The sequence below is a fragment of the Manis javanica genome, chromosome 4 (assembly GCF_040802235.1).
Source record: "Manis javanica isolate MJ-LG chromosome 4, MJ_LKY, whole genome shotgun sequence".
NCBI classification, from domain to species: domain Eukaryota; kingdom Metazoa; phylum Chordata; class Mammalia; order Pholidota; family Manidae; genus Manis; species Manis javanica.
Genome location: NC_133159.1, coordinates 157992200 through 158019377, shown reverse-complemented (window position 1 = coordinate 158019377; position 27178 = coordinate 157992200). Strand labels below are relative to the sequence as shown.

The following is a 27178-nucleotide window of genomic DNA, read 5'->3' as shown; positions in this document are numbered from 1 at the left end:
AGAATGGAAAAGAATATTAACGTTTGTTCAGAAATTATTGCATACTGGACATTCTGCTCTGTGTTTTATCACACCAATCCTTTAGGACAGTGTTTTCACACTGCCAGTCATGATCAAGAAAAGGAAGGCAGGAAGGAAGGGAGAAAGAATAAGGTAGGATAGAAAATACCGGTTCACCAGGGGTAGGAAAGTACTGTTTTTGGAAACTTTGTTACATACTCTGGCAGGAATATAAATGTACGAGGTGAGGATGCAAAGGTATCTCACTGTCGGTTACGGATTAAAAGAAAAGGAAAGCTACTGCTCCAAGGGGTAAGTGTGATTAGCCTCAATTTACAGATGAGGACATAAGGTGCAGGGAGCTTCAGTACTCTGCCTCTCTGTAAGTGAGATGTGTACAGTTTCAAACCCTGGCTGGTCTGAAGCCAGAGTGGATTCCTTCTTACTGATGCCAGGCAGCCTTCCCTAATTACGCATCTATAGTAAAGACCTGGGAAAGATAAACTTGCCAAGGGCTATAGCACAGCACCTCAGAGGTAGGCGGGGCAGAGACCAATTCCGTCCACCCGAGGCGCTGGTTAGCATGCATATTCCAGGCGTGCCCAGACGTACCAATCAGATTGAGAGGTAGCCCCGGGAATCTCCTTGTAGAGAGCTTTGCGTGATTCTGATGCCCACGCTTTGGGACCGGCAATTTAACCAGGTGAAATCAACAGAAGCTTGAATGAGACGGTGAATTTAATCCCCTCTCGTGAGTGTCGCGTAGCCCCAACTCTACTGTGTCAGGCTCCAGTGCCTCCCAGTACAAAGTCACTTGGGGGCTCATTTCCCTGTCCCGAGGGGATGAAGGGTGAGGAGCTCGTGGGTCTCCACTCATCAGGTACCGTACTGAATATACGAAGGGCCCTGCCACACCAGGGCCACACAGGACTGAGGAGCAATGTATATGCTATTTATAGGGCATTTCTCGGCCTCACCTAAGGACTTCTTATTGGCTTTGGAGTACATCTATCACTCATTTTCTGGGTTAGAGGTGGGTGGAAGGTCAACCACGACCAATACCAAACCACTCTTCTACTAAGCCCCTCCCCATCTAGCTTCCTGTTGCTGTCCATCAACCACCTCGTGGGCGGGACTTTGATGCCCGCCAGTTGGCTGGCGAACATGTCGTTCACTCTCCAGTAGGTTTTCGGTTGGTGCCCTCTACCGTCCATCAGTGACATTTTACAGGTCTATTGGCCAAAGCTACGTCGCTCTAGATACCTCTCCTTGATTGGTTAGTAGTGCTGTCGGTCCTCAATGTACCGAATTTTTATTGGTGGATGCTGCCGTCGCTCGGGCGGTGGCGGGCTCCGGGATTGGCGGGTGCTAGGCGGGCGGTGTCAGGCTCTCGGTGGCGGCGGAGGCGGCGGAGGCCAGGGAGGAAGATGTCGTAATGAGCGGTGGGTCCTGGCCGCTGCCGGTGGGGTCTTCCCGGCCCCCAAGGGTCAGGAAGACGGGCAGAGGCCGCAGGGAGGGGGAGCCGAAGCCGGGGGTTCCCCCCTGGGGCCGGGCCTGGCGCCGGGGCCCGGCTCCGGGAGGGGCGGGGGAGGGAGGATTCCCGCCCGGAGGAGGAGCGGGGCTGGCCAGCCGGGCGGAGGCACCCGGAAGGGGGCGTTAGACTCCCCGCCCCCTCGGAGCCCGCAGGGCCGGAGGGCGGCGCTTCCGGGGGCTGCCAGGAGGAGTGGGCACCCGGGGCGAGCCTGGCACCTTTCCGCCCGGTCGCCGATCCGTCTCAGCGCTGCTCTTTCCGTGGCCATTGCATGGGCCTGCTCTGAGAAGGCGGCCGACGCCCCTCGCGCTTGCCATGCGTTTGGGGAATCCTCCTGCACTCCCGTCCTAGGTGCCCATGAGCGATTCAGGGCTCTCCCAAGAACACAGAGGGCCAGAGAATGCTTTAAATTCAGATGGCGCCAACCACACGGGCACTGCTGGGTGTAGAAGCCAACCTGGTTACCAGTGTTATGCCAATTAAGAGATAGTGCCAGGACACGAGGGCACTCCCTGGGCAGATGACCTCTCGCCTTACGCTGCGGAGTGGGCAAAAAACCTAATGTTTTCACTTGGGTCCTTGAGCCTCCAGCTAGATATCTGCAAGCTCTTAGCATAATTGTGAGGCGTGTAAGAACTTGTTGGCCAAACTCCTAGCCTGTTGCCTGATGTCCTGTCGCAGGGTGCCGGGAACTGTTGAATCCCGAGGGCCAGACACAAATCTAAGGAATGACGTAAGAAATAAAGTGGATACTTACTTTCCTCCTCCACCCCACGTCCATACCCATTGCTGATTTATGGTTCTCAGCTCTTACCCGTGCTTCTTGGCTTATGTTCTGGTGGCTTTCTATTTTTAGTTGAAAAGGAACTGTGTCTTCTCTGGGCTATGGAGAAACCTGCCCTCACGGTATTATTTGGTTTTGGTTCCAATATACTGTCATGTTTAATTGTTTTTTAATTAACTTGATTCAGAGGGACGCAGTCTGGCTTTTCTCAGTGCACATTCTCCTGAAGTTTGTTTCTTCTGAGGTTACTTCTTGCTCACTTGTTTCCTAGAGAAAGGGAGGGAGGAGCCAGGAGGTCTGCTTTGAGCAATGAATTGGCACACAGTACCCCATTGCACCAATTTCATTGCACATAGAGGGGTGATGACTCAAGGTCCACTGGCATACCCTCTCTGAAACTTGCATTTTGTACCCCAGAAGGCATTAAGTATCGCAATGGAGGGCTAAGCATTGAGTTGGTATTTTGGAATAGATTTTTAGGGCTACAAAGTTTAAGGTGTTGGCTAGCTCACAGAAAGTCTGTAAAGGGAACAGAGGTGGAGTCCATAGGAGTCATTTTGATTAGTAACACAAAGAAATTTGTTGTCTGCAATAATGAATATAACTGCAGTGTCTTGTTTTAAATTCTTGTGTGCAATGAAGGGGGTGAATCTGTGAGACAACCTATCATTTGGGCTGATGATGTTCCAGTGGCTTCTAACAGGCATTAATACCTGTTGGAAATGGATTCTCATTGGCTGGGGCGATTGGTAAGTTTTCTAATTCTGGTTCTTCCACTTGGTTGTACAGAGGCTTAACCTCTTCATGTAAAATAAGCAGCAACAAGGAAAAAAAAGCTGGTCTGACATAATTATGAACCTCCTGAACTAGGCTGCTAAGGACAAGTCTCTTTGCTAAGGAGACCCAAGTATTAGTTCATAATCAGATCCTTACCTGACTGCCCTGCAGGGAGAACTGGCTCCAGGAGTCAGAGTTTGGCATCACTGTGGATAGCACATAGACTGGCCAGCTTTTTTCCTCAGATTCTATTAAAGTTGGGCCTCTGGAGGCCTCTCAGAGGAGAAGCTTCCAAAGATTGAAAAACGTAGGAATTATTTTGGAGGGGGTGGGCAATGTCCACAGAATGAAAGATGCAGAGAAACACTCCTTTAAAGGTTGTGTAGAATATTAGAAAGTGTAGAGATGTAACGGTGTGAATGCTTCTGAGTTTAAATGATGACGTGGACCAAATGATTACGTGAAACCTTCGTGGACTGCAAACTTGGAAGTAAATTCTATTTGGAGAAGCTCCAGTGCTTTCTTATGAATGTATTGGTAGTGATCCATCTGGAGTATCCCTTTGGGCAGCTTACTTGGATTTGTGAACTTTCCTGCAAGTTCTAAACCAGGAGCACTTGGCCTTCATGCTGGACCAAACCAGTACAAGCTGGACTAAGAAATGCACTTCATGGAATGGATATGTTGATGGTTTTGCTTGTTTGTATTTGCTTTGCTTTTGATTTGGATCCTTGTGTGACTTCTAGATACATGCGACTCCTTGTGTGACTTCTAGACCAGTTGAAGGACGGGAGAAAAGGGTTTCTCTTTATTTCCTCCTTCATAAAGCCAACACTTAGATCTTTTTATTTCAGAAACAAGGCTGAAAATCTCTTACTCTTAAGAAGTTCTTCCTCAATGATCAGCAGATCTTTTCTGGCTAGCAGTTCTTTAAGGAGACCTCAGGGTAGAAGCTAACTTTTCTGCCAGGTATCTATGGAGCTGGGTAGAAGAGGGTAAAAATATAGGACATCACCAGCACAGCCTAAATAGGAAATGTATTAGAGAGTGCCCTTGAGGAGATACTCCGTTGGGTATTGGGAGGTGTGTTCCAGTTGACAGGTTTCCAAAATGGACAGCTGAAAGGAGAGCCTGGGAGCCAGCTCACAGTCAGCACCTGCATCTTGGGGGAAGCCGTGACTTCCACTCTAAGTCTAGGAAGCGCTCTTTCCAGATGGCTCAGGGGCTGTCACTCGCAGAGAGGTTCATGGCGCATCTCAGGCTGGGCTTCAGGCGGGTGTGCTCTTGGGAGATGAGCTCTGCTCAGGTGCAAGGAAGTATGAGAGGGCTAAGTGCCCAGTTCGGATGCTTCTCAGTTTACCCGTTAGCAGCACTGAGATGTCAAGGCTGTTGGTATCACAGGAGTAGCCTGCTTGCAGACACCCAACTGTCTGAGTCCTTCCTTTGGACATCTTATTGCCGTAACTACAATTTGTTTCAACATCAGAATCATGGGCTGCACCTACCCAGAAGCCCTACCACATACCACGCAGAGGTTTAGCTTGGGTGACTTGTTTTTGATGCTGAGGGCTCTGAAATTCCACTTTGTCTCTGTGCTGTGACTTAGGCTGTTAGGTGGCGTCTGTCATCTCAGCCATGGGGTACAAGTGGCCCAGGAACCAGCAGGCACTAGTCTGTACACTTCCAAATCAATGTCCTCTTTCTAGAGCTCCTTCATGGGGTATTTGTTACCTCTCCAATGGGACTCCATGGAATCACAAAGTGGCCTCTCACAGAGTGTGAGCATAGAGTAAGAGACAGCAGGCAGGGAATATTTCAGCTCTTGACTAGTGCCTCACTGGAAGTCTTCTCAGATTTGCCTAAAAACAGACGAAAGCATTTATCAGCTTTCAGAAAAGTAAATGGTAAGCCAGCCCTCTCTTCCCAAGGAAAATGAAGTCATCGCTCATTTCAGAACCAATCCTAGCCCAGGATGAATGTGGGGAGTGACTCACAAATAAATGTGCCACGGTAGAGAAAACATGTTTCTACATAATGATACTCTTTAGGGGTAAAAAGTGTATCTTAGTTTCTTTTTCTCCAAGACAGAGTACTGAGGCCCAGTATTCTTTGTACCATTTCTTGGGACTGCTTCTGTCAGAGTGAAGAGTTCACACCATCCCCTGCTGCCCTGTGTTCCCCTTCACTTCTCCAGAGTCCCTTCCAGTCCAGCTGGGTGTGACCCAGGTAGGATGCCAACTAGCAAATGACACGGTCATATTTTGGGGAGAGGAATTCAGGGTGGAGACAGATAAGCAGTATTTGTATAGCAGGTACCCTCATTATCATAAATCACTTGGAAAAGAACTTCCTCCCAGTACATGTTAATTCAAATAAGCTTTGAAATGTGGTGCCTAGTGTGTGGTGATGAGGTGAGCTTTTGATACAATTGTCTAGGAGCAGGACTGGACTGTGCTGGCCCATGCACAGGTTCCTGTGTGAGGTGGCAGGCGGGGTTGAGAGTTCCATCTGGGACTAGACAGGCAGAGCTGACCTGGCGGGTGGATCCCAGGCCTGGTGCCGGGATATGCAAATCTGCAGGTTTTCTCCTTTGGTTGGTAAATTGCATTCAGGTTCTCCAACAGTGCATTCAGGATTCATCATCCATCCACTCAACAAAGATGTCTTAAGCACCTACTGTGTGCCAGGTAGAGGGGGTACATCAGTGGGTAAGCAGAGATAAGTTCCTGCCTTTAGGAAGCTTACATCTTAGTGGGAGACAATAAATAACTAATACATATTAGGCAAGGAACAGTGTTAAGAAGAAAAATAGAATGGAGGCTAGGAAGAACGTAAAGGTGCAGTTTATATGGGGTAGTCGGGGAAGGTCTTGAGAAGGTGACGTTTGAGAAAAATCTGAAGGAGGGGTGGGATTGAGCTATGCTTAATTTGGGATGGGGAGGCAGTGGGCAAGAACTCACATATTGGGGAACAGCAGGGAGGCCAATGTGGCTGAAGCAGTGAGGGAGAGTGAACGATTAGAGGTAACAGGAGACAGGTCACATAGAGCCATTTTGTGTGACGGGGAGACTTTGGTGCTTAGTTTGGAGATGGGATGCTGTTGGAGTCTCTGAGCAGAGGAGTGACACAGTTAAGTTTGATAGGTCTCACTCTGGGTGCTTGTGGAGAGTGAGGCTGATGGGGTCAAGGTCAGAAGTCTAGCTAGGAGGTTTTGCAGTTAGCCATGCCAGCGATGATGGGGACCTGAACTTGGGTGATGACAAGAGGTGATAGTGAAAGCAGTCAGATTCTGAATATATTTTGAAGTAAAGCCAAAAGCGTTTGCTCACTGTCAAATGTAGTGTGGAAAAAAGAAGGGTCAAGGATGTCTCCTCAGGTTTTAGAGACAAGCAGCTGGAGGCATGGAGTCACTGCAGTGGGGAAGTTTGAAGGAAGCACAGAATTAGGGAGATACCACGAGCCCTGTTTGGGGCTGGTTAGATTTAAAATGCTTATTAATGCACCCAAGTGAAGATGTCAGTAGGTAGTCAGATATACAAATCTTGAAGATATAAATTTGGGAGATATCGTTATATAGAACCTACATATTACTGGTTTGTAAAGGTATGCGACTAGATGAAATCTCCTAAGAAATAGGTGTAGACAGAAGTAAAACAGGTCTTAAGACTGAGCTCTGGGGCAGCCCAACCATTTAGAATTTGAGGGTAGAGGAGGATCCAGCAAAGGAGTCTTAGGAGAGATGGCCAGAGGGGTAGGAGGCCAAGCTGGCAAGTGTGTCTTGGGAGCCACGGGAAGAATATTTCAAGGAGGAGGAGGGGTTAGCTGTCAGATCAACACAGAATTGAGGTCTCAAATTAACCATTAGATTTAACAACCTGGAGGTACTGGTGGCGTGAGCATTTCTTGTGGCACAGGCAGCTTGGTTGGAGCAGGTTCAAGAAAGACTGGCAGGAAGAGAGATTAGGGACAGCCAACTAGGTGACTCTTGCAAGGGGTTTTGCTTGAAAAGGAGAGAAACAATGGATCTGAGCTGATGAAGGGAATTTAAACTTTTTGATGAGGTTGTGGACACACAGGGTCATGCGCTGAAGCTGGGGTCAAAGTTGGGAGTAGGGAAGACAGGATGGCTCAATACAGTGTCCGGGTGAAAACACAAGATCTCCATCTTTCTCCTCACCTTCCTCCCCTGACCTGTGGCATTAGCAGAGTTATTCTTACTTAATGAAAGTCAGTGAAATTCCTTTTACTGTTATTGAGCTCTTTTATATGGTTATGACTGCTGGAGATTCGCCTCTGGGAAATGCTTCATGCAGTTTGGAATGTTTCACAGCCCCCTGTAGTGCTCCCTCCATCCAAGCCCATTCTCTGAGCCCATTTGTTAGCTCCCTTTGAGGTCCAGTTTTATTCTCTAAAATCAGCCATGGCTTGCTTTTCCTTTACCAGCTTTGAATTCTTCCAGGCTAGGCAACTGGGGAAGACTGGGCTTGAGAACTTGGCTTCAGGCCCAGCTGAGCTGACCAAAATAGCAGGACTGTTTGTGTGGAGCAAAATTCCTCCAGGGGAAATACCATAGCAGAGGGCCAAGAAAACCATAGCTGGTATGGTAGGAACCCTTGAGTCAAAAAAAAAAAAAAAAAAAAAAAAAAAGGCAGGTGCCCCCAAGGCCTGGCTGTGGACTTTGAGCCAAATTCAGTCCCAGAAGGAAAAAAGCTGCCTACAGCCTGGTCTTGGTGGCATTTCTTTGGGCCCCTTCCCTCTCTCATTTCCTGTGTCTCAAGAGTAGTGTTCTCAGGTGAATGACCAGTGGAATGGCCCCTAGTCTGATACCCAGGGCTTTGGGGTCCCATCCGAGGCCTCTTCCTGTTTCTCATTGCACCGAGTCAGCCCATGGAAAGACCCCTAGGGCGGAGAAGCACTCCTACCACCCCGTGGTGGGGGACAGTGCTGTGCGGGCTGTACAGTGGCACGGGGGTGGGAGGGTGGTCAGGGAAGATTTTCCTTGAGTGAGCTGTGAGCGAGCTCTGGAGAAGGCGGAAAGTGTGTTTGTGCTCCAAGTGAGAGAGGGCATGTTAGTAGCTCCAGAAATGGAAAACCCTGAATTGTGTGTCAGGAGAGTTGGAAGGCCAGAGAGAAGATAGGAGAGGTAGAGAGGCAAGGGGCAGGGAGGGGGGCAGAATGTTTTGGCCTTTATTTGCTTATCATAAGGTCATCTGGAAGCTACTAATCAAGGAAGTGGCTGGATGGGATTTGCATTTTTAAAAGGTGGTTCTGACCAGATTGAGAGGCTGAATGAAAGAGGGGCAAGGCCAGAGGCTGGGGAGCCATTTTGAAGGCTTTAGGCAGTATTTCAAGCTGAGCTGAAAGTGGTGTTAAAAAGTTAAGCATTGGGCCTGAGAGTGCGGGCTGAGCCAGGTTACCAAACCAGGGCTTAGTGCCTAACCTAACTGCAGTTTCAACCTCCCCAGAAATTTTCTGGCCGGCACCAGTGAGGTAATATGTCACGTGAGTCCTTTCCATTCCTCTCACCCAAAAAGGCAAGGTAATCTGCAGGATGAGACCCTCTGCTTTCCCCCTAAGGGAGGATGACTGGGCCTGAAACAGTCCCTTCTTTTCTTTTGCTAATAAGTGTTTGCAGCACCCTCCCATCTAGAAAAATTTCATACAACTACTTGCTCGAGGGGATACTACCCTATTTGTGAATGGCTTAATAAAACCAATTAGGTCTTCAAATTTACTTGGTTGAATTTAGTTTTCTGACAGTGCTTAATGCTAGGGTAATGTTGGAGAGCAGAGTAGACTGGCGAAAAGCCTTGTATTTGGGAGGTGGAATCATGAGAGCTTGATTGGCCAGGAGGGAGATGCCCAGGGTTCATTGTGACTGGTGATACCAGAAGAGAGGCTGGTTTAACCAGAGACATTCATTCACCCTGGAGGCTCTGGAGGGTCCCTGTGCTGTGTCCTGGGCTTGGTGAAAACACGACTGGCCCACCTCGGGAGCCCTCCCATGAGAAGGGGAGAGAGACATTATACTCAGTGGGCTGTGGTGTTATACCCGAAGAGTTAATCTCATCTCAGGGGTCCTGGAATGCCTGTCTGAGGAAATGGCATGTCTGTTACATAGTGGACTGTCAATTTTGCTGGGGAAAATTCAGGCTGAGGTCTGAAGGTTGAATGGTTGTTAGCTGGGAAAGAAGAAAGAACTCGCAGCAAGGAAAGGGCCGTGGTCAAGGCAAAGACTCTTCAAGGATCTGGAAGAGGCCCCCTGGTGGCTGGGGAGGCAACAGCCAGGATAGAAAGGGCAGAGGGGACAGCCCAGTGTCAGGAGTTCTGTGGCTGTCCAAGTGCAAGGCCCCCAGGAGCTGATGTACTGGTCCACCGCTCAGGTCCTGGGCCGCACACAGACCTGGGAGTCGCAGCCTAGGGGGGGCACCCGAAGCCATGGGAGGGCTCCCGGCCCTCCTAGAGCAGGCATTGGTGAGGACGGATGCTGAGGAATGTTAGTATTTTAGAGGTGATAAGAGGAAGAGGAGCCCACAGGGGAAGTGGGGTCCGGAGAGGTAGGAGAAAATCCATGGGGATTTGAGGAGGGTATGGCCAAAGGGCTAAGAGCTGCTAAGGAGGGTCTGTTGGATTTAGCAGTGAGGAAGCCTTGGTGACCTGGGAAAGAACAGTGTCAGCAAGGAGCTGGGGTGAAAGACCTGATCGTACTGCTTGGAAGTGAGCAGTGAGAAAAGACAGGGACAGCACAGCTATTGTCTACCGAGTTTGTCTACCGAGTTTGGCCAGGGAGAAAGAACATGTTGTCACTGGAGGGACAGAGGTGGAGAGGGATGCTGTACATCAAGAGCCAGGAGACCCGGGGGGCTTTTCTGCTGGTTTGGGGGTAACACTGGCCTCCAGAATGGGGAAAGCAAAGTCAGGTGTGGTCCCATTGGGCCCTGGACCACCCCCTATCCCCACTCCTGTCTGGAAGCCTGTCTGATGCCCAAGGAAGTTTTCCTTGGAGCCTGAGAGCTGTTACTGCTTGGATAATAAATCACTGTAAAATGTCACTAGCCAAGGGACTGTTAGGAAAGTTTTAGCCAATCTGAATTAATGAAAAGTCTGGAAGGTAGAGCTCTGAAAGGAATGCAGTTTTTTCTTTCAAAAATGTGCAGTAATCCACACTGATAGACAGTGAGGGGGTGAGGACTTGATAATATGGGTGAATGTTGAAACCACATTGTTCATGTGAAACCATAAGATTGTATATCAATGATATTTTAATACAAAAAAAAATATGCAGTAATCCCCTTACCAATGTTGCTAAATGTAAGTTTCACTGAACAGAGAGAGGTAAACTGCTGTTAAAAAGCAAATGGTGGGATTAAAACAATTTTATAACTATGTAAGTGGTGTAAAACAGTTGTTTAACTATGTCTGAGAGTCCCTCTGCAGACTTCATACACTATTTAGCCTTGCTTTGAATAGTGTGAAGGAAAACTAAAGCACACAATTATGTCCAAACCACACATTTTAAATTCAAAGTTCCAAATTAAATGAGGTTCTAAAGTACCTTTGATCATAATCTTGCAGTTACATTCTTTGCTACGTCTTAACCACTTTTCATTTCCAAACACCAACTGGAAATGCTTCTCTTTTCCCTTTCAGGGTTACTCCCAGGATAGAATTCTGCAACAGCAGGGAGTTTGGTTGCCCAGGTCTGCAGCCCAGGGGCCCTAAAGCTCTGAGTTATACTAGGAAAGATTCTTACAAACAGTGGTTTGAGATCTAGAGGATTATTTCAAGAACCAGCTGGGGAGGAAAATGAAACCAAACTGAAACGGTGCGCTGTGGAGTGCCAGCAGTCTGCAGCTTGCTTTAATAGATTCCGCAGTAACTTCCTAACTGAAGAATCGCTCACAGCCCAGCACGGTCTCCAAACAGTTTGAGTACAGGGCAATAATGACTGCAGAGGGAGAGAGGGAGACGGGAAAGGGAGAGGAGTGAGATGCACTGGGCCAGTTTTCATTTCGTTCATATTGTCCTATTCTGGGGTCCTTCCATTCCTAACGGAGAGTGTCTGAGAGAGAGTCATTCACCAATTGTGGCTAAGCAGACCTGAGCCTGGGGAGCCTCCTGGAGAGCCCTTGCCTCCCCTTCCCAGCCCTGGCAGCAACTAACTCATCTTGTATTTTAATCAACAACATGGTCTGAGAATTATAAAAACTTAAAGATCATTTAGTCCAGCTTCCCACCCCATCAGACATCCCATCTCCAGCAGAGACGCACATCCTGTCTCTGGCCAAATGATGCCAGAGAAGGGACAACATTGCCTCAAAGGTAATTGATCCCGTGCTTTGAAAGTTCTCCCTTCTATTAAGCTGAAATCTGCCTCTGCCATCTTGACATTTCCACCCTGAAGGGTTGGTTCCACACTTTGAAACCACGTATGGAATAATACCCTTCTGGACATCGCTACTCTGGCATCTGGTCACAGCCATTGCTGCTCTCTGAACCAGCTCCAGTTGAACATCCTCCTTCCAAAATGTCCCTCAGAACAAAACCTGATCCTCAGGATGTGGCCCACTTTACAGAACACACTAGGACTATTATTTTTATTCTGTGGTTGAGCTTCTGGAATGCAGTCCAGGATTGCAGCAGCTTGTTTGGAACCACATCTAGTTATGTTGCCTCCCAGTTAGCTTTGAGTCAGAACCACTGGGGCTTTTTCACAAGAGACCTGCTATTATGCTCTGTCTTCCTGTCTTACACATGTTTTTTTTTTTTTAAGCCAACTTCAAAGTTTAAACTATCATTTATCGATTACCCACTATGTGCTTGATGCTTTTCTTACCAAATTATTGACACTGCCCAGAATCCAAGGACGTTACCTCTTTCAACAGATGATGCGGGCAGCTTAGAGGAAAGCCCCGCCCCACTGATGACTGGCACGGTCGGCATGGAGCCTCATGCTCTCCAGCACTGCACATACCAGATTTTATTTTAAAGATCCGTTTGAACCCTACTACTGACACCCATTGTGTTTATAATCCTCCTCGGTTGTATGACACCTGCAAGTTCAACTTGCCTTCTAGGTCTTTGCAAGGTTCCCTCAACCTGTGAGGTGGATAGATGAAAGTCACATTTTCCAGTCTCTAGAGTATAAAACCAATTTAGTGAGTCACAACCAGCATGTAAAAAAGTAAAGCAGTGTAGAAAAATATCCAAGCCCATCACGTTGTAAGGGCAGATTTTGTTTCAGGAAACCTGCATGTGCACAAGACAGGGAAGTGTGTGGGTGCGTGCATGCACTGGGTCTTGATGAAATTGTTTTTATAACTGGTTTGTGTTCTAAATAGTTTGAACACTGCTACTCTAAAGGAAAAATGCTTTTGAGTCAAATTGTTTTCATTACAATGCTACAATTTATAAGCATATAAATCCATGTATCAACTCATTGATCTAGCTCCTATACAATTAAGTAACTACAAAAAAGCCAGTCAGATTCAAGTGAACAACATTATTCTGGGAGAAGGACACTTGACTGAACTGGAATCGCTGCCATCAGCATCAGCGCAGCACAGACCTAACACCCCAGGCTCCCAGAGTTCTGTGTGCCTGCCCTGCAGTGTCTGGTGCTGAGCCACACAGTCCTCCCACGCTTCTGAAGAGCTGTCATCCCTCACTTTGCACAAATGTATCATGAATTAAATGTGCAGAATTGTCTTAATTAGCCTACACAGAGTGGTGCTACTTGGCACCAGTACAGCTGGAAACACAACACAGGCCCTGAAATGTGCAAATTCTAGTTAAGCAAAAGTCATCCAGTGATATATAGTATATGTTCATTTTTAAATGATCATCACAATGAAAACACAAGAATAAAATGTTCTGGCAGGAAGAGCATAAGCCTCCAAGGAGAAGCCTGCGGCCCCTGGGCCTGGGTCCACCCCTGGTTTGCAAGGCTGGCCGACCTGCAACAGCAGGCTCCTTGGGACAGGTGAGTCTCAGCACTTAGGCAAAGGCACTTTCAGCTGAGCCCCTAAACTAGACTGTCATCCTGCCTGCAGTTTTCCCCCTCTTTGTTCCTAAGACAGTTAGGTACATTTCAGTCAGAGGCCTTGTTGAAATAAAATATACAGTGCAAACCATTCCATCCAAACCCCCTTACACGTTTAGCATGATTTGGTTGTGGCAAGCCTGTGCTCGTTCCTGTGTTCACGGCTGCTCTACCACAGGATCTGAAGTACTGTTCAATCTTTAGTTCTAGGATTTGGCCAAGGATCAGTGCCTGTAATATTTCGGGATCTACCTCTGCCCAGAGCCGCTCTCTGGTTCCACACACGGTTTTCAGGTGTGCGTGCAAAGTGTCTCCTCTGGAATGCAGTCGTGTGACCTCAGGGCCTGGAAATCATTTAAGGCATCGGTGTGCTTTCCTACCAGCCCACACCTGTCCTGGGCTTCAGTTCCCCTTCCCCTTTCCCCGTTTGAGAACTGCTCTCCCAAAGAGAGAAGCCAGAGGTGCGCCAACATGGAATGGTTCGAATGGTTTTGCTCTCTCCCCAACCTTGACCCTCCTTTCACCAGATACCTGACGAGGGCTCCACTGCCTCAGCCATTCTGCCTCTTTGACACCCTGACGTGACACCCTCCTGTTTCTGTACTCCAGGAAGTTGCTTTTCACAGGTCTAGGATACAAATCTGATTGCCCAGAGTTCTTTTCCTTAGCAATTTGTGAACTGGAAGACTGCATAGATTCTCTTCCCACTAAGTTCCTGTGATTTCCATTCTGCTTTTCTTGTATTTCTCTTAAATCAGACTTAAGTTTAGAAATCCCCTTCATTACTTCCTCAATGTCATTTTCCTTTAAAAAAAAAAAAGTATATTCATGGTGGGAAATAAGAAAATACAGAAAACAAAGAGATAAATTCTAAGTCAAACCAAAGTTCTTCACCAAGCCACTAGAGATAATGGCTTTTAACATTTCAGTATTTTTTTTTTTTTAGTTTTTCCTGCTATAGGCATATAGAAATATATATACATTTAAACCAAAATATAATTTATTTTCCTCCTTGTTATACTTAGTCATCAGATCTCTTAGTCTTAGTGATACCGTTGGGACCTTACCTCTTGTCCTGTTAAAGGTGTAAATTCATATGCTGTAGATCAATACCTGGGATGTTGTGCCTTTGTGGTGAAGGTGGAGCAAAAAGCATTGCAGACTTTGAGGAGCAGGTGTGTCCTCCTTGCCAGGTATCCTGGCTGAGTTGCATCTCTGCCAGGCTGGCTTGGCATCTGGCTGTACCAAGAGTGAGCAGGAAGTTTGGCTTAGAGCTGGAGGTTGAGCTGGAGGGCTCCACTGCCCACTACACAGGGGTTCCAGTTTAGCTGGGGAGAGTCAGCAGTGCCCCACAGAGGGTCCATTAGGTGGCACAGGTTAGTTAGTGAAGTGGTCTTAGTATAGTCTCGGTATCTTCATGCTGTCCTGCACCGTGTGATGGCTGGAGGGGGCCATCCAGTGGAGACAGGACCAGCTGTTCTCACAGCCTTGGATGACTGAGTCTGGGAGAGGAGAAGGTAATCTCCTGCAAAGTATGTGAGGTTGTTGACTTTGAGTGGGAAAGTGTGGGGAAGGTCATAACCTCTCTTGAAGAAGCAGCAGCAAAGAGAGGCAAAGAGAAAATCTGACTCAGTGGACTTAAGGCCCTCCAGACATCCTGTGCATTACTCCATCTCTTTCCTCCCAGCAGCTTCACAGACCAGCATGGCTGCCACCGCCGCCGTCAGTCCCAGTGACTACCTGCAGCCCGCTGCCTCCACCACCCAGGTGAGTGGGCACTAGGCTCTGAGGGATGGGGGCCGCATCAGCTCGGAAGGACTCAAAGCTGACATTAAACCACAGCTAAAAACTCTGTCCTGGCTCCCTGTGAACAGCCTAGGATGGGAGACTGGGGAAGGTTTGGTTATCCACTTGTCTACAGAGGTGCCACAGTCGGGTGGGGGAAAAGCAAGGTCCTTTCTGTTAGACTCCCCTGACCATAAAAGGGAATTAGAGGCTGTGTCCCCACACTTCAGGGGCTCTTTCCCTGTAGCCTTGAAAGAGCACCCCGCCCCACCCCCAACTTTACCAAAGTATCTATTCCTCCTTGCCCCGTCCTTTCTCTTTCCTTACTTCCTTCCTGCTTCCTCAAACCCTCCTCAGCTGAGATCAGGGGTCCCTTCATCCCTGTGGGCTAATGGAATGCCATCTAAGAGCTGAGGCTAATTCGTGTCCCCCTTAGAAACAAGGCCAACGGAGAGTAAGTGGTCAGTTCACACTGTTAGTTCATCCTGTCATGGTCAGTTCACACTGTTACTTCGGGGGAGTTCTTCCTGAGAAAGACCTTTCCCACACTTTCTCCCTTACTTGATGATAAACCAGCAGGGATGGGCAAGAGCTACAGCAGGGGTAGGATGTTGGCCCCTTACCCACCACAGCGGTGGGGAAGAGCCTGCCAAGAAGAGAGGGTTGGAAAGGGTAGAGGGCGGCTGGGCAGCAGGCACTCGCATGTCACTCCTTTTCTCTGCTTGGTGTTTTGCAGGATTCCCAGCCATCTCCCTTAGCCCTGCTTGCTGCAACATGTAGCAAAATTGGCCCTCCAGCTGTTGAAGCTGCTGTGACGCCTCCTGCTCCCCCCCAGCCCACACCCCGGAAACTCGTCCCTATCAAACCTGCTCCTCTCCCTCTCAGTCCCAGCAAGAATAGCTTTGGAATCTTGTCCTCCAAAGGAAACATACTTCAGATTCAGGGCTCACAACTGAACGCATCCTATCCTGGGGGGCAGCTGGTATTTGCTATCCAGAATCCCACCGTGATCAACAAAGGGACCCGATCAAACACCAACATCCAGTACCAGGCAATCCCGCAGATTCAGGCGAGCAGTTCCCAGACCATCCAAGTACAGCCCAACCTCACCAACCAGATCCAGATCATCCCTGGTACCAACCAAGCCATCATCACCCCCTCACCATCCAGTCACAAGCCTGTCCCCATCAAACCAGCCCCCGTCCAGAAGTCTAGTACGACCACGACCCCTGTGCAGAGTGGGGCCAGTGTGGTGAAGCTAACGGGTGGCGGTGGCAACGTGACACTCACTCTGCCCGTCAACAACTTTGTGAACACCAGCGACACTGGGGCCCCCACTCAGCTCCTCACAGAGAGCCCCCCTGCCCCACTGTCTAAGACTAACAGAAAAGCCAGGAAGAAGAGTCTTCCCGCCTCCCAGCCCCCTGTGGCTGTGACTGAGCAGGTGGAGACAGTGCTGATCGAGACCACTGCCGACAACATCATCCAGGCAGGCAACAACCTGCTCATTGTTCAGAGCCCCGGCGGCGGCCAGCCAGCTGTGGTCCAGCAGGTCCAGGTGGTGCCCCCCAAGGCCGAGCAGCAGCAGGTGGTGCAGATCCCCCAGCAGGCCCTGCGGGTCGTGCAGGCGGCATCCGCCACCCTCCCCACCGTCCCCCAGAAGCCCTCCCAGAACTTTCAGATCCAGGCTGCTGAGCCAACACCTACTCAGGTACCACACATACCCTCTGCGCCCACCCTGCTCTTCCCAGCACCCAGTGGCTAACACTGCATTTTCCCTTGGCTTGCTTTTGAAGATGATGCTGATGCCTCTCCCAATTTGATCTGAGTGCTGGGAGTTAGTATCTGTTGGGATAGGCAGTCAGTGGCCAGTTCTGCCTGACAGATGGGCTCTCTTCAGTTCATAGGGACGTGTACAGGTTATCTTTAGAAGTCAGATGTAACATCTATATACCTTTATTTTGGCCCACTTTTTCTTTATGGGAGTCTTTTTGCTGGGGGGGGGCAGATAATAGAATAATAAAGCTTATTTTTATTGTATATATATGATATTCATCATATTATGCATTCATATTTTTTATTATAGAATTACATACTTAGAACATAGCCAGATGACAGAATTCCAGCCAGAAGCACTGAATTTGATGTAAAGTAAGAAAAATGCTGGTCATTGTTAATGACAAGCAAAAATTGGAAGCAGCAGCTTAATAGCAAAAACATTTAGGCTAGATTGACACAGGATGCTGACTTCAGCAACGAAGTTCTTATTGTTGGCATTTATGAAGGTGTTCTAACACTCAGGAATCTGTTGGGCTCTGTGAGGCAGGTTTTATTCCTTGTATATGCCTGCTAAGATTGTGCCATGTTGCAGATGGAGACCCTGGAACTTTAAGGGAAGTTATAAAGTATCCAAGATCTCAAAGGGCATAGATAATGAGCCAGGATTCCAGGATTCAACTCAGGTTTCTGACTTCAAACTCCACACTCATCCATTTTCCACCTTGACTCATTGTGTCTTACATGTGTCAGGTGCTACAATTAAAATCGAGGATAAGGATTTTTCTTTAAATATAAAAAAATAGCTCCTGCCATCAAGGAGTTTATTATCCACTTGTCCACAGCATCAGAACTGGGGCATCACTGAGCGGCAGTAAGTTGTGCAGTCTCCTGGGTGAAGAGGAAGTGCCCTTGATATTGAGCTGTGGACATAGAAGTCACACAGGAGGCAATCTGAGGTCTGCCCTTGCATACCTTCTCCCTTCTGGCATATTACATATTGCCAAGCAATTTTCTATCAGTTGTTACATTGTATCTATAAGGTTCCATTATAAGCTGCTCAGGTGCACATCTTCAGCAGTGCCTCTCCTTCCTTCCCCAAGGTCCCATATCCTGAGATTAATGCAGGTGGGTCTTAAACCCAGGTCTTCCTAAGAAAATTGTCATACATATGTAGAAAGATTTAGCTATAGCATTTTTTAATGATGACAGTTTTCCAAAATCCTGAGGTGCTGTTGATAGAACTAATACCCTATTAACTGTGGATCTAGGGTTTGTCCAATCTTATAGCTAAATAAATTACTAAAAGTGGGTCAAAGCATAGCACAATTTAAAAAAATATTCTTTGTATCAGAGATTGGCAGTCCACAGCCTTGAGGTCAAATTTGGCCCACCCATATGTTTTTGTAAGTAAAGTTTAAAGGAACACAGCCATGCCCATTTCTGCATCTTTTGCGCACAAGGCAAAGACCTCATGATCTGCAAAGCCTGAGATACTTACTATCTGCTCTTTTCAGAAAGTTTGCTGACCCCTGCACTATATTAGGAACAAAAAATGTTCTAGTAACAGAAACTTGAGATACACAGATAATAGCAATGATTTGCAGAAAGGGCACATACCAGAAAACAGAAGATGAGATTTAAGAGATGACATGAGGTTTGTTTGCTTGCTTTTAACTAAGAAACACAGTCCTGAATAATGCAGGAATTAAAAATAACCCCAATCCACAAAAAAATCACAGCAGGCTTTTTTTTTTTTTTTTACAAATAACTCTTCTTCCCCTGAATCATTTGAATGTAAGTTGCCACCAAAATCCCCATCACTTCCAATTGTTTTTTCAAAAGTATGTAATTCCATGAAAGGACATTCTCCATAACACAATATAACCATCAAACCTAGGAAATTAGCAATGAAACGTACTAGTGTCTAATTCAGAGAGCCTCCAGGATTTCACCACTTGCCCCAATCCTTTTTGGCAAAAGGATCTCATCTAGTACCACACAGGGCATTTCGTTGTCCTGTCTCCTCTCTTTTTTGGTCTAGAACAGTTCCTCATTCTTTACTTGAAATTCATGACCTTGACACTTTGAAAGGCCATAGGCTATTTTGTAGAATGTTTCTCAATTTAGGTTTATGATGTTTTCTCATGACTAGCTATAGGTTGTGCATTTTTTGCAGAAATATTACAGAAGGGATGCTGTGTTCTCATTGCATTCTAAAAGGGGTGCATTGATCTCAGTTGGTCTCAGTACTAGATGAGTAATGTTTGGCAGATATCTGCACCTTTTTTTCTCTTTGTAATTAATTGGTATTATTCTGTAGGAAGCTACTTTGAGACTATAAATATCCATTCCTCATCAGACTTTTGCTCACTTATTTTAGTATCTTTTACTATGATTTTAAAAAATCAACTTTGTATTTTAGAATAAGTTTTTTTTATATCGTTAATGTACAATTACTTGAACATTATGGTTACTAGACACCCCCTATTATCAAGTCCCCCCCACATACCCTATTACAGTTACTGTCCATCAGCATAGTAAGATGCTATAGAATCATTACGTGTCCCCTCCCCCTAGTACATTATGTGTGCTAATCATAATGCCCCTTTTTCCCCCACATCCCTCCCTTCCCACCCATCCTCCCCAGTCCCTTTCCCTTTGGTGACTGTTAGTCCATTCTTGGGTTCTGTGAGTTTGCTGCTGTTTTGTTCCTTCAGTTTTTTTCTTTGTTGTTATACTCCACAGATGAGTGAAATCATGTGATACTTGTCTTTCTCCGCCTGGCTTATTTCACTGAGCATAATACCCTCTAAGCTCCATCCATGTTGTTGCAAATGGTAGGATTTGTTTTCTTATGGCTGAATCATATTCCATTGTGTATATGTATCACATCTTCTTTATCCATTCATCTACTGATGGACACTTAGGTTGCTTCCATTTCTTGGCTATTCAAACTGGGCTGCTGCATTCTTAGGGTTAAATTCCTAGGTGTGGAATTCCTGGGTCAAATGGTATTTCTATTTTGAGTTTTTTGAGGAACCTCCATACTGCTTTCCACAATGGTTGAACTAGTTTACATTCCCACCAGCAGTGTAGGAGGGTTCCCCTTTCTCCACATCCTCACCAACATTTGTTGTTGTTTGTCTTTTGGATGCTGGCCATCCTAAGTGGTGTGAGGTGATATCTCATTGTGGTTTTAATTTGCATTTCCCTGATGATTAGTGATGTGGAGCATCTTTGCATGTGTCTGTTGGCCATCCGAATTTCTTCTTTGGAGAAGTGTCTGTTTAGATCCTCTACCCATTTTTTATTGGATTATTTGCTTTTTGTTTGTTGAGAATGTTTTTATTTACAGAAAGTTTGCATAGGTGGGACAGAGTGTTCATATGCCTCTCACCCGACTTCCCCCATTGTTAAACACCCTACATTACCAGGGTACATTCCTCAAAACCAAGAAACTGACATTGGCACATTACTTTTAACTCCAGAATTGATTTGGATGTCACCAGTTTTAACATTAATACCCTCTTTTTGTTGAAGGTTCCAGTTCAAATACCACATTGTACTTCGTGGGTTTGTCTCCCTGGGCCCTTGTGGTCTGATAGCTTGTCAGTCTTTGTTTTCTGTGATCTTGACAGTCTTGAGGTGCATTGGCCAGGAATGTCCCCCAGTCTGGGGTTATAAGTTTTTGGAAAGAATACCAGGGGCAAAATGCCCCTCTCATCCTCTTGTATGAGGGATCCATGATGTCCCTGAGACATCCCTGATGATGGGACATCCTGAGGTTAATTTTTATCACTTGGGGTGTCTGCCAGGTTTCTTCATTGCAAGGTGTTTCTTTTCCCTTTCTCTGTTCTTTGGAAGCTAGTCACTAAGTCTCCCATCTTCAAGGGTGGGAGTGGGGGTGAGAATTAAGCTCTCCATCCTAGAAGGAAAAGCATCTGCATATTATTTGGGATTCTTCTATACATAAGATTTCTCTCTTCTTCCATTTATTTATTTATTCAGTCATTTATTTATATCAGTAGGGACTTGTGAATATTTATTTTACACTGTAGGTCATAATCCTATACTATGTTATTTTGTGGCTCACATTGTTCCAGCTTTGGCAATTTGAGCTCTTTCAGGTTGGCCCCTGCTCCCTTTGACATACTCCCATCCTCTTTTTTTTTTTTTTTACTCTGCTTTATTGAGCTATTCACATAGCATGAAATTTACCCTTTTGAAGTGTACAACTCAGAGGGTTTTAGTATATTTAAAGAGTTGTGCAGCCATCACTACCATCTAATTTTAGAACATTTCCATCAGCCTGGTAAGAAACCCTTACCCTTTAGTGGTCACTCCTCATTTTCCTAGCAACCATAATCCATTTTCTGTCTCTTTGGATTTGCCTAATCCGGACATTTCATTTAAATGGAATCTTACAGTAGGTGATCTTTTGCAACTGGCGTCTTTCCCTTACATTTTCCAGGTTCATCCATGGTATGGCATGTGTCAGCACCCCATTCCTTGGGTTCTCCCAGCCCCAGCTCTGGGATCAACCATTCCTCCCAGGAGTCCTGGCTTCTCTTATTGGAGGATGTGATAACTGTTTTTTATTCTGTCATTCTCTTCTCCATTTGTTTACTTATGTCCTTATGGACTCATAGGTTCCTGTTTTATTCAGTGGGTAATAATCCATTGGTATTATTATTTTCATGTTGCGGTTATTCCACAGTTGGCCAGTGGGAGCCCCTTGTGTCCTTTTCACATGTCACTGCCATTCTTTGAGCTGGTGCAGTAGGTGACCAAGCTCTTCTTGTACTTTCCCTGCCCCCTATGCTGGAATTAGCTATTTCTCTAAGAAACCCCAGTTCCTTTTAGTGGAGCATGGAAGTTAGAATCTAAGATCTGGGACCTGGGTGAGCTCATTGCTCCTGGAGTGTTGCTGCTCCCAGCCCTTCTCAGTGGACACAGCCAAGACATATAAATATACACACACAAATACACATACATGTGCATACATAAGTATGTATATATACACACATATATATGTATACACATTTGTATCTATATTTCCCTATTTATATTGAAGCCTAAGAGTTTCCACCAATACCTCTAATTCCCATCTAATGCCACACAGTTCATTCTAGTTCCCTCCCTTTCCATATTTGTAACTCCCTTCTCTGACAGTGAGAAACTTTGCTTCCATTATCCCTAATACCCTTCCTTTCTGGATCTGTCTCCTCTGTATGTACCCAGTCTCACAGCCATCACAGCTGTCCCGTATGGACAGCCTCCTTGGCCTGCTGGTCTCTGGCACCCATGCTACCACCAGGCCCCTGCAGAAGCCCTCTGTGTCTCATGCAGGCTCTAACATGCATATTTTTAAGGCTTTGATACCTGTTCCCAAATTTCACTCCAGCAAGCCTAGACCACTTCATACTCCTGACATAAGAGTGCCCATTTCCCTGCTGTCTCACCAGCAATGAGCATTATATTTTATTTTTCCATCTTTGCCAGTCTGAATTGGAAAAAGCTGTCACTGCTTTGCTTCCCAGGAACAGTTTCCATTTGCTTGATGGTTCACAGTGCATCTTTTGTGAGATCACCATTTAGCTGCTTTCAGTTCTCCAATTCTGAGACTTGGCATTTTGTTTTTCCATGCCTAATAAATTAAATGTTTGGTTTCAAGTCAACATTTGCCACCTTAGTATATAGGGTTACCATCAGCCTTTTGTTGAATGTCAACAGTGTATGAATGTAGGTTTGGGTAGTTGGAGAAGACTTGGGAGGACAGAGTAGCATTCCCAGTTCTCACTTGGGTGGGGAGATAACGCTGCATTGAAAGGTGCCAAGAGCCCATTCTCTCCGGAGAACTGACTTTTTCCTGTCTGGCCCCTCCTAGGTCTATATCCGTACGCCTTCCGGTGAGGTGCAGACGGTCCTTGTCCAGGACAGCCCCCCAACAACAGCTGCAACCACCTCTACCACCACTTGTAGCAGCCCAGTGACCCGTGCTCCCCACTTGAGTGGGACCAGCAAAAAGCACTCGGCCGCAATTCTCCGGAAAGAGCGCCCCCTGCCAAAGATTGCCCCTGCTGGGAGCATCATCAGCCTGAATGCAGCCCAGCTGGCAGCTGCGGCCCAGGCCATGCAGACCATCAGCATCAATGGGGTCCAGGTCCAGGGTGTGCCTGTCACCATCACTAACACAGGCGGTGAGGGAGGCCCCTGGGTCAGGGTGTGGCCAGGATGCCTGCTTGCCCCGCACAAGGCAACTGTGGGCCACCTGCGTTTGCCTGGTTTCTCCTAGCCTAAAGCACATCTGCTTGGTCCTTACAGTAGCCCTATGAGATAGTTTAAGACACATGTTAGCCCCACCTGACAACTGAAGACCTGAATATGATGGAGAAAGTAAGATGTACTCCAGAAAACTCCGCAGCTTACAAATCAAATTAGTTTGGTGTACAGAGTCAGAGGTTGGGCTGAGGGGGACGTTCCAGATAAAGGAACTTGAAGGAAGGCTTCTAGGAGAAAGCCTTAAGGGTGGAAGGAAAGGAGGGAGCCATTGACAGTTGGAATGGCTTGTGCTGCACGTCAGTTCAGTGATAATGTTTGGTCATATTTATAGTGTGAAAGAGGCCTTGCTGATCGTCAAAGAAACACTGTAGCTACCCAAGCAAAATGGTTCCTTGCATTCTTTAGTTGGGTGAGGGGTGTTTCTCAAGATAGTGGGAGCCCTCTAAATCTCCTCTCTGCAGTCTTAAATTAATTTATAGCACTTCATGCATTTTGGTTTAGTGGCATAGGAGGAATCCACTCAGGGGCACCAGCAGTGGTCAGTGACATTCCCCCTGCTTTGAATGGCTTTATACAAGTCTCAGAGGAGTTGATATTTCTAAAGTCCATAGAACTGTTTTCTCATTCTTATTACCAAAAATTCTGGAGATTTTCCTAAGAGCAGAATCACAATCTCACAAGGGCCTACAGCTGGAGGAGATTCCAGAAGAAATACTCCCAAGACAACCCAAAATAAGACCCTTCCCAACTGAAACCATGTAGGCCATGTCTGAAAACGAATTCAGCCTATTAAGTACAGTGGTTCCTGGCATTGACTCTGAAATTGACTGCCTGGATTTAGATCCCATTTCTATCACTGATTACCTGTGTGGTCTTGATATGTTATTATCTCAGTTTCTTCAACTGGAAAAGGGGGATAACAGTATCTTTCTTATGAAGGTTAGTTAATACAGTTAGTCTCTAAATTGGTGTCTGGCACATTACAAAAAGGCTCTTAAAAATACTTGCTGCTGTGATAAGTGTGCACGGAAGGGAAGAAGGGTATCAGGCTCCCTCCTCTGCTCTCAGGCTTCCTCACCCGGAACCGTGCCCTCCTCCCCACAGGGCAGCAACAGCTGACAGTGCAGAATGTTTCTGGGAACAACCTGACCATCAGCGGGCTGAGCCCCACCCAGATCCAGCTGCAGATGGAGCAGGCCCTGTCCGGAGAGGCCCAGCCCGGGGAGAAGCGGCGCCGTGTGGCCTGCACGTGTCCCAACTGCAAGGACGGGGATAAGAGGTAATCTGAGGAGAGGGGCCAGACTGCCAGCTGGGCGTGTGCCATTCCCCAAGCTCCTGTCTGGAACACAGACCGAGGGGATGAGGTGGGCGCCCCACATGCCCTAGACTCCTCACCTTCCCTGTGCTCTGACCTGACCCCGCATCCTCCCTCCCTCGTGTCCTGCCCCCATCTTCTACTTCCTCGCCGCTCCCCGCCGCTCCCCTTTCGACTCCCCACCCGCTCCCCCCCATTCCCAGGTCTGGGGAGCAGGGCAAGAAGAAGCACGTGTGCCATATCCCTGACTGCGGCAAGACATTCCGAAAGACATCCTTGCTGAGGGCTCATGTGCGCCTGCACACTGGAGAGCGGCCCTTTGTCTGCAACTGGTTTTTCTGTGGCAAGAGGTTCACACGGAGTGACGAGCTCCAGCGGCACGCCCGCACGCACACAGGTCTGCCCCCTCCCCTGTGGCTGCCCCTCACCCCCACCCCCCACTTCCTGGCCCTGCTGACAAGCTGCCACACTGAGGGAGGACTACAGACTGGCTCCTCAGCAAGTCCGGGAGCACCCAGAGAATTCTCTGAAGCCATTCTATCATAGTAGGATTCCCCAAAGTGGTGTCATGACACTAATGGCTTTGATGACCTCTGCCATAGCTGCATAGCTACTTATTTAACAAGCACTGACTTAGGGTGCTAGGCACAGTACTATGCATTGTACCAATTAACTAACTTAATCCTCATAATGACTGTATGGGGAGGGTACTTGGATTATGTCCATTTTACCAGCATGAAAAGGTGGCCAGGTTACTCATGTAATGACTGGTGGAACTGGGTGCAACCCAGGCCTTCTGGCTCCCAAGTCCATGCTCTCAGTCACTATCCCACACTGCCTTTCCTACTACTAATTACCAGACGATTTTCCTAGTCATTTCACTGTTTATACTCATTTATGTCCAATGCATTATTTTTGACATCATAGGCTTGATATCGTAGGAGTATGTTTTGATGCACTGGCAAATAAATACAAGACTATAAAATAGAAAAATATTTGTCCACCACCACCTGAACTTGTCTTTGTGTATCTCCAGTGGTTCACAGCACATGCTTTGAGAACTGCTGCTATATAGTGTCCATGTCCCCAGGGAGCAGTTCCCTGTCCTGGGTCTGGGGATGGGGCCTTGGGGCCCAAAGCTCCCCGGCTCCCAGCCAGTGTGGTGGAGCAGGCCCTGCCCCTCTCAGAGGCTGAAGAGTAAGTGCTCTCAGCCAGCAGCCGGGCTGGTCAGAGTGGAGTGGGGTTTCCCTGGGAGGGGGAGGACACTGAGCCAGGTTAGTCAGGGACAAAGACAGAAGAGAGCAAGCAACACCTAGGTGCAGGGGCACAAGTACAGCATCTTGGGTAAGGAACAAGAAACAGGATGGAAGTAGACTGAAGAGTGACAGCAAGCAGGTAGAGAGGTGAGAACGGACAAAGGGTTTCAGTTAGTGAAGCATGGGGAACACAGGTGCAAGCAGGAGTGGCAGGGTCTGATGACAAAGCGACATCAGCTGTATAGGGTGCCCTCCCTCCTCACGTGCACTACCCTCCTTTTTTGGGACTGGCACCGTGTGTGCACATGGCTATTAGTGACAGGCATCTCCTCTTCCCAGGGGACAAACGCTTTGAGTGTGCCCAGTGTCAGAAGCGCTTCATGAGGAGTGACCATCTCACCAAGCATTACAAGACCCACCTGGTCACGAAGAACTTGTAAGGCCAACTGAAGTGGGAGGCCCCAAAGATGCAGTCCTGTCTGTGCCCTGCCTGGGCCCCTGGTGGGAGGGAGGCCCCGGGCTGCCCTAGGCCCGCCCTCAGCCCCCCTCCTGTTCTGAGACTTTCTCCACAGGAAGGGGCTCCGCTGCCCCATACTTGCCTCCTTCTGAAGTCCCTTGGCTCCGCCCTGGCCCTTCCCTCTCACCACGAGCTCCTGGCCTCCCCAGACCATGGACACTGGCCATGCCCAGTGAGACGTTCTAAACCAGGACGAGTGGGAACCCTTATTTCCAAAGGAAAAACATGAATTTCACTCCGTCCAGGAGCAAAGTGACCCCCTCTCTTCCCTCAACACTGCCAGAGTCCCCTGTGCCCTGTCCCTCTCTCCCGCCCCTCCCTGGTCCCACCCGCCACCTCAGAAGCCCCGGGGTTTGGGGTGGCAGGGGCTGCTCTGGCTCCACCTCCAGAGGGGCTCAAGTAGCCGCCCCACTCCCTCTGCCCAGCCCTGCCACAGCTCTCCTCCAGCACATTCCAACTTTCTATTTAAAAGATCAAGCTACCCACGGACTCCCTGATCCCCCCCTTTTTCTATGGAGAACGTTGCCTTATACTCTACTTCAGATGAACACTGTGTTTTGTGTGTGTTTTAACATTTTATTTAATTGCTCCCTTCTTCCTGTCCTTGTTACTCACCTTCCCATGCCTGCTTCAATTTAGGGTTTTGGGGAGCAATGATGAGCCTATACATTTTTTCTCACTCTTGCAATTCTGTTCTAAATGACATTTCAACTCAAATCTGGATTCCGATAAAAACCCCTTTGCATCCTGAACCCCTCCCCTCCCTCTCATCTCACTCACCCCAGCGGCCCTCGCTCTACTTGTGTACAGTGTATATTGTATAATAGACAATTGTGTCTACTACATGTTTAAAAACATATTGCTTGTTATTTTTGAGGCTTTTAAATTAAACAAAGTCCAACTTTATTTTTAGTTGTAATTGCTTGAGGTATGTTTTATGAATTAAGTGACAGATTTGTTATTCTTTATTAACAATGTACTTGGTTGGTCAGCACTGGGCTGACGCAAATTTTTTCTTGCTAATAAATTTAGTTGCCTGAGGCAAAACCTGCACGTGCCAGCGCAGCTTCCTTTGTCTTTTGGAGAGCTCCAGGGAGACTCCAGAGAGGG

General features: G+C 47.4%; 1 protein-coding gene and 1 long non-coding RNA gene across 8 annotated transcripts in view; one reads left to right on the top strand and one right to left on the bottom strand.

The window, feature by feature from the left end:
* The first annotated feature begins 1343 nt into the window (after window positions 1-1343).
* On the top strand, window positions 1344-27121 carry SP2 (Sp2 transcription factor). 3 transcript variants are annotated; one of them, XM_017659514.3, is made up of 8 exons: window positions 1390-1442; window positions 5181-5318; window positions 14825-14901; window positions 15656-16630; window positions 22586-22898; window positions 24085-24259; window positions 24499-24692; window positions 25891-27121. In XM_017659514.3, the coding sequence occupies exons 3-8, from the start codon at window positions 14839-14841 to the stop codon at window positions 25989-25991; spliced, it is 1821 nt and encodes a 606-aa protein (XP_017515003.3). In that variant the 5' UTR covers window positions 1390-1442; window positions 5181-5318; window positions 14825-14838; the 3' UTR covers window positions 25992-27121. The 3 variants fall into 3 exon arrangements, with proteins under 3 accessions (XP_017514995.3, XP_017514988.3, XP_017515003.3); XM_017659506.3 differs by lacking the exon at window positions 5181-5318 and having other exon boundaries at window positions 1344-1442; XM_017659499.3 differs by lacking the exon at window positions 5181-5318 and having other exon boundaries at window positions 1383-1442; window positions 14822-14901.
* Window positions 1449-27178, bottom strand: part of LOC108396597 (uncharacterized) — a 31871-nt gene continuing 6141 nt past the window's right edge. For 2 of the 5 annotated variants that reach the window (XR_012130725.1, XR_012130728.1), the window contains 2 exons: window positions 3249-4951; window positions 1449-2582 (listed from right to left, as the gene is read on the bottom strand). This is a non-coding gene — a long non-coding RNA (uncharacterized lncRNA). Of the gene's footprint in view, window positions 2583-3248; window positions 4952-14201; window positions 14660-27178 lie in introns of all 5 variants that reach the window. The other 3 variants (XR_012130726.1, XR_001852989.3, XR_012130727.1) reach the window with 3 other exon arrangements.